This window comes from Nannospalax galili, unplaced genomic scaffold (genome assembly GCF_000622305.1).
Source record: "Nannospalax galili isolate Female #2095 unplaced genomic scaffold, S.galili_v1.0 scaffold933, whole genome shotgun sequence".
Classification (NCBI taxonomy): Eukaryota; Metazoa; Chordata; class Mammalia; order Rodentia; family Spalacidae; genus Nannospalax; species Nannospalax galili.
In genome coordinates this window covers 1506736-1513206 of record NW_008333281.1, presented here as the reverse complement: position 1 = coordinate 1513206, position 6471 = coordinate 1506736, and the positions used below count along the sequence as shown (strand labels likewise).

The 6471-nt window shown below is 51.4% G+C and overlaps 1 protein-coding gene across 1 annotated transcript in view; it reads left to right on the top strand.

The window, feature by feature from the left end:
- Positions 1 to 228: 228 nt before the first annotated feature.
- Atp2c2 (ATPase secretory pathway Ca2+ transporting 2) overlaps positions 229 to 6471 on the top strand; it is a 74354-nt gene continuing 68111 nt past the window's right edge. Inside the window, exon 1 of the mRNA XM_008827911.3 lies at positions 229 to 453. Within this exon, the coding sequence (XP_008826133.1) occupies positions 361 to 453 (93 nt within the window). The 5' untranslated portion in view covers positions 229 to 360. The remainder of the gene's footprint in view (positions 454 to 6471) is intronic.

Genomic DNA, 6471 nt, shown 5'->3' with positions numbered 1-6471 from the left:
GACTCAGTGGAGAGGGGTCTGGGAGCGGGATTTTAAACACGCTTTGCTCCCCCACCTTCCCTCGAGGCTCATTCTTAGGATTTAGGCGGTTTGGGGAAGGACGGTGGCTCTTGGGTCCTGCAGGCTTCCAGCCCTTCTAGGGTCGCGCGCAGCCCGGTGCGCACGGGGGAGGACGGGCCAGGTGCGGGGCCTGCGCGCTGAAGCCACGCCCGGGGGCGGAGCTCACCTGCGCGGCCAGGTAGGCAGCTCCCCGGCAACCTGGCGGCCCGGGAGGCTCGGGCGCGCAGCAGCCGGCCTCGCCAGGGCCCTAGGGACGGGGCAGGGAGGCGACCCGCCCGGAGCAGCCTGGGCGCGCTCACCATGGGGAGACGCCTCAAGTTCCTGCAGAAACTCGCCTTCTTGGGCCAGTACCACCGGTACCAGGTGCTGGAGAAGGACGAGGTAGAGACCCTGGTGAGTCCGGGCGACTGGCTCGGGACGGGATCCCACATCTGTCGGGCGGGACTCCGTGGGCTCCGAGCTGGCGCAGCGCCTGCCGTGCTCAGGGAGGAAGCCGGCTTCGTAGCAACGCAGCTACCACTGCCCGCGGAAGTCACCAGTTAACCCAGACATTGCAGCCCATTTTGGGAATGAGAGACTGAGGCTATGATGTCGAAGGGTGCACAGGCGGCGAAGCACTTAACCCTGGGTTTTGACCCCTCCACACCCAAGCTGCATGGATTTTTCAGAGCTTGTTGGAACTGGAGGAGATGGGGGACACAGAAGACCCCCCGACAAAATAATCTTGCCCAAGTTTAACAATAATAGTAAAAATCAAAGTGACACAGTGGGACTCCTATCAGTATGGTTTTTAAAGGCCACTCTGTGCTGTGTACTGACTTTGAACCTCCAGGGGACCCTGTAGGACAGAGTTGCAGGACTTCAGTGCTAGGAGTTTCTCACAGGACCAGCAGACATGGCTGTCCCATAAAGCTGTTTCTGTGACTCTTGTTGGGGCACCTGGGGCAGCGGGTGAGACAGTGACCCAGCACTGTTCTCTCTGGTTTTGCAAGGGGGCACCTTTCAGGGTCTGAGAGCAGGAGCTCAACACACACAGGGAGAGGGAGAGGGGGAGAGGGGGAGGGGGGAGCCTACAACTGACTTAAATCTACTAGGTCTACATCAGGGGGGAGCTCCTGGCTACCCAGAACTTAAACTTCAATAGCCCCTGGGCCTGCGCATAAAGAGCAGGATCTCACAGTGGGCTTTTTCACCAGGTGGTGGAAGGTAAGGGTGGGGTTAAACTTTCGGGTTAAATTTAGGGGGGAAAAACCCTGTAATGTTTCAGTTTTCTATTTTTCCAAAGAATGCCAAGTATTAAAACATTTTGATAGTATGATTCTTAATATTTGTACATTTACAGAGGACATTGTATATGTCAGTGTCGATGTGAGAATTCTGGGGTTACAGTTGCGAACTGCAGGACTGGAAAACATCTGTTTTTCTGTAATCTTGTGAATTAGCACTGAGCTGGGTCATCTGTTAAGGCCGTGGCTCTCCTGTCATACTTTGTAATACATTATTAATGCCAGTTTGAAGTTGACTTTGCGGACACAGGTGTCTCTTTCCACCTCTTCCTATTTTTTTTTTTTTCCATCTTTTGATTTTCTGCACCAGGCTGGGTATTTTCTAAGTACTCCTGATGCGTACATGGTTGTCATCAAGGTTTCTGGGATCCAGGTGTGCAAGTGTGAGTTTGGGTGCAACCAAATGGAGCTGCTCTAGCCAGGTGGACTTCATTCCACCAAGTTGTTCAGAGGCACTGTTCAAAGGCAACCTGTCTGCAGGTGTGTTTCCTGTCTGGTCGTGAACCAGGTGTTCTTTGCAGCACATTGAAGGGTTGAGGGAGCCTTGGAATGTGTGGCTAGTTCTATAGACAGATGGGCAGGTCAGTGACGCTGGCAGTGCACAGCAAAGGCTAGCTGGGAGAGTGCTGTCTCCAGAGGTGGCCTTACAAATACAAGGCGTTGCAATGAAGATACAGAGCCAGGGTCTGGGGGAGGGTGGGACTCAGAGGTGGGGTGCTGCTTGCTTAGCATGCTATAGGCCCCAGCTTCCATGCTCAATACCACAAGAAACAAAACCACACCAAGAACCGGTCCGCAGGAGTGTGGTGAGGGAGGAAGGCCAGGCAAGACAGTACATCCTGCAGGGTCAGTGCAGAGCCCAGTGACTCACTTTAATTGTGCCTTTTACTTGGAGCTCTGACTCTCAGGATGGTTTGGGAAAGAATTTGTGCTGGCTTCGGCAATCATTTTGCAATTGTTATAACTTGGTTTTAGGAGCACTTAGTGTACCCTGTATCCAGGGTGATGGCCAACTTCTACGCCCCCCACCTGTGTTGGCTGTTTGCCCAGCTATGAGAGGAATTCCTCCTGAGAACTTGCCGGATCGCCTCATGAGCCTCCCACCTGCCATCGAGCTGTGCGGGGCCTGAGGGTTCTGAGGCTCCAGCTGGCCCCTGTTTGGTTCTGGTTAAGTATCAATTGGACCAGTCTGGGTCAGTGCCGAAGATACAGGAAAACACAGTTCTCAGGGAGGTGGGGAGACGGACAGTCAATACAGAAGAGATGCCTAGTTAGCAATCAATGGTCTTAGGCATGATGGATAACAAGCTAGCTCTCCAGACGGGGCGGGAGGATGACACAGAAGACCGAGGTGGAGAGTGGGAGCGTGCCAAGTTTCAGGCTTCAGGCTGGGAGGGAGGCTTTGTCTTACTGTTTCCAGGGTGTGACAGGAAGGTGTTCCAAAGACCCCTTGGCTTTGATGCTGGACAAAGCTGCTTTCTGTTGACCAGCGCATTAGAAGGGTGCCACACGCAAAATTCCTGCTTCCAGGATGGCTTAGTGCCAAGTCTGGGGACCTTGTCTCTGCCCTCCCAGGCTGTTCTGCCCTTTTGGCCAGTGACCTCATCACCATCCTGGACTCTCCAGAGCCTAGTCTAGGTGCCAGTAGATGAGCCTGAACAGAGGGCACTTTGTCATCCAACCCAGACCCCAGCACCTGTTGTGTGTCGGGCAGTGCTGAGGAAAACACACACACTTCCTGCTTTGACGTCCATCATCACGGGTGGAGGCGGTACCACCTTCCGATCTCAGTTGTCCTTGACTCTTTCGACAACTGTGAGCCAGGAGGAGAAGGGATGCAAAATTAATAGGAGTGAAAAGATGTGGGGTGAGCTGGGCCGGGGCAGCATGGCATTCCAGGCAGGAAGGAGAGAGGTACAGAAGCTGATCTGAGAAGGACAGGTTGCCCAGGTGACCCCAGGAGCCTTGTTAGAAAAGATCTGGGCTTCCTCTCTAAAGCAGTGGGCACCGTTGAATGGTTTTAAGTTGGGGGCTGGCAGTCATTTACAAATATTCGAATATTAGAAGTAAACAGTTCACAGATCTGTGTGTTTAAGAGGTGACATCTGGGCTGGAGAGATGGCTCAGCAGTTAAGAGCATTGGCTGCTCTTGCAGAGGACCTGGGTTCAATTCCCAGCATCCACGTGGCGACTAACAACCATCTGTAACTCCAGTTCCAAGGTATCTGATGCCCTCTTCTAACCTCCATGGGCATTGCACAACACAGGTGCACTTACACACATGCAGGCAGTACACTCATACACATAAAATAAAAATGAAATTTTTTTTAAAAAGAGCAGACAAACTGGGCATGGTGGTGGGAAGCAGAGGTAGGCAGATCTCTGTGAGTTCAAGGCCAGCCTGGTCTATCCCTTTCTTCCACAAATCACACTTGTCTACAGGATGACAATTCATAATGAAATTCTGGGGCTTATACACAAATGATCTTAGCCTGAGGATGGTCCACACACCTCAGAATTCACCAATATGTAGACATCTTAAAGAAATGGATTGCAAACCCTGCATTGTCCTCAATGATTCCTACTGAGGTAGGGCTTCAATATGAATTAGCATTTAACTTGCAATAAAAATAGCTGAATGGAGCCAGGCTGGGTGGTGAATGCCTTTAATCCCAGCACTTAGGAGGCAGAAGGAAGGCAGATCTCTGAGTTCTAGGCCAGTCAGGGCTACATAGTGAGACCGTGACTCAAAACAAAATAACAAAAAGAAGAGTTGCTTGGTACTGGAGAGATGGCTCAGCACTTAAGGGCACTGGCTGCTCTTGCAGAGGACCCCAGTTCAGTTCCCAGCACCCACATGGTCACTAACTGTCCATAACTCGTTCCAGAAGATCTAATGCCCTCTTCTGATTGCTGCAAACACCAGACACACATGTGGTACACATACATACTTTCAGGCAAAACACTCATGTACATAAAATATAGATAAACCTTTAAAAGAACTGCATGATTGTAACTCAACCATGAAATCAAATTTATAAGAAAATTATGAACTTCAAAGACCACAAGCTGGTTTTGACAGGATTGATGGTGATTAAGATGCAATTTGAGATGAATAATCAATTCAATTTTCTGTCCACGGCTGGACAATAAGTTTCTCCCACACTTATAACATACTTCTGATCTCTGTCTCAGTGGGTCTGGAATTTGGGCTTGGTACAGCTGAGTGCTCCCGGCTCTGGGTCTCTCACGAGGTGGTAGTCCCCCTGTCAGCAGGGCTGTGGCATCACCTTAAGGGTCCACTTCTAAGCATGTCCCTGTGACTTTGGCAGGCCTGTTCTCTGTATGTGGCTTTCCACAGGGTATCATTACCCAGCAGATGGATGGCAGAGTGTGAACAACTCAAGATAGACCGAGAGTGCCAGGAAGACCAGGGCCACTGTCCAGTTGGAACTAATCCAGAAAAAGCTCTGCCTTCCCTGTTTGTGATCCTGTAAAGGAAGTCAAGGCTTTTGCCCTGAATGGTAGGGGATGGGACACTGCTGTGTCAATCAACCCTGGGGTGCAGGGGTGGGGGATTAGACTCCCTGAGGCTATCCTCTATGATGGTAGGAATATTTTCAGCCAGTTGTGGTGTATGCCTGTCATCCTAGCACTTGGGGGTGGAAGACAGGAGGATCTGAGGTCAAGGTCAGCCTGGGCTACCTGAGAGCTACATAGAGAGTTCAAGGCCAGCCTGGGCTACCTGAGATCCTGCCAAGAAAGCAAGATTTCCTCAATCAAGATAATTCACATCAAAAAGCCATAGATTGGGCTCAGGTGTTCCCTGGTTTTCTAATGTTTGTATTTATGCTGTTTGTTCTTTGGACTCTGGGTTTGAGTTTTTGAACATGTTCATACTGAGGTCTTTTTCCACATGTGTGGGCAGAGTGCCATTTCAATAGGCAAGGAGTGTGCTAGTTCAGGGGGGTCAGCCTCAGACTTGGGCCACCTGCTGGCGAGCGGGCTGCTGATAACACCGAACTGGCTTCTGGAGAGTGTTTCTTCATGTCTCTTGCTTGTAACGCCTCAGCCTCACTCGGGGCTCCCTGGAGGCTGCAGGCAGGGTGCTGCACACAAAGATCTGATTCATGCAAGGCACCTGCTTGCCACTGGCCTCGCTTCTAGAAGACAGGAGGATCTGAGGTCAAGGTCAGCCTGGGCTACCTGAGAGCTACATAGAGAGTTCAAGGCCAGCCTGGGCTACCTGAGATCCTGCCAAGAAAGCAAGATTTCCTCAATCAAGATAATTCACATCAAAAAGCCATAGATTGGGCTCAGGTGTTCCCTGGTTTTCTAATGTTTGTATTTATGCTGTTTGTTCTTTGGACTCTGGGTTTGAGTTTTTGAACATGTTCATACTGAGGTCTTTTTCCACATGTGTGGGCAGAGTGCCATTTCAATAGGCAAGGAGTGTGCTAGTTCAGGGGGGTCAGCCTCAGACTTGGGCCACCTGCTGGCGAGCAGGCTGCTGATAACACCGAACTGGCTTCTGGAGTGTTTCTTCATGTCTCTTGCTTGTAACACCTCAGCCTCACTCGGGGCTCCCTGGAGGCTGCAGGCAGGGTGCTGCACACAAAGATCTGATTCATGCAAGGCACCTGCTTGCCACTGGCCTCGCTTCTATCCCTCTTGCCTTTGTACTTTACACTTGATTAAGCTTCTACAACTGCCATGGGCAGTGGTGAGACTCGAGACTCTGGTAGAGACCCATGCTCCCCCTGGTGCCGCCAGGTCTGTGCAGATGGGACCAATCCCTGAAACAGACCCAGGTTGGTAAGTTCAGGAAGCCTGAAAGCCCTGGAGAGTGCATCCTGGAAACCCACCTGAACGTAATGCTGTGATTGTTTGAACAGTAAGGAAACCTGGACTCTAAGGTCTGAAGTGGGGACCTGGGGGAGGCCTCTGGGATGCAAAGTGGTTGGTGGTCAGGGTGGTGATTGGAGGAGGGGCACATGCGCTCTCTGTGGTGCACAAGGTCGTCCTGGGGATGAAGGAGTGTCCCTCCTGAATCAGGCGCAGGTCGTGGCCCCTTCCACTGTGGTAGGAACTTGCCCACCCGTCCCTTTCACGGACAAAGCCATTG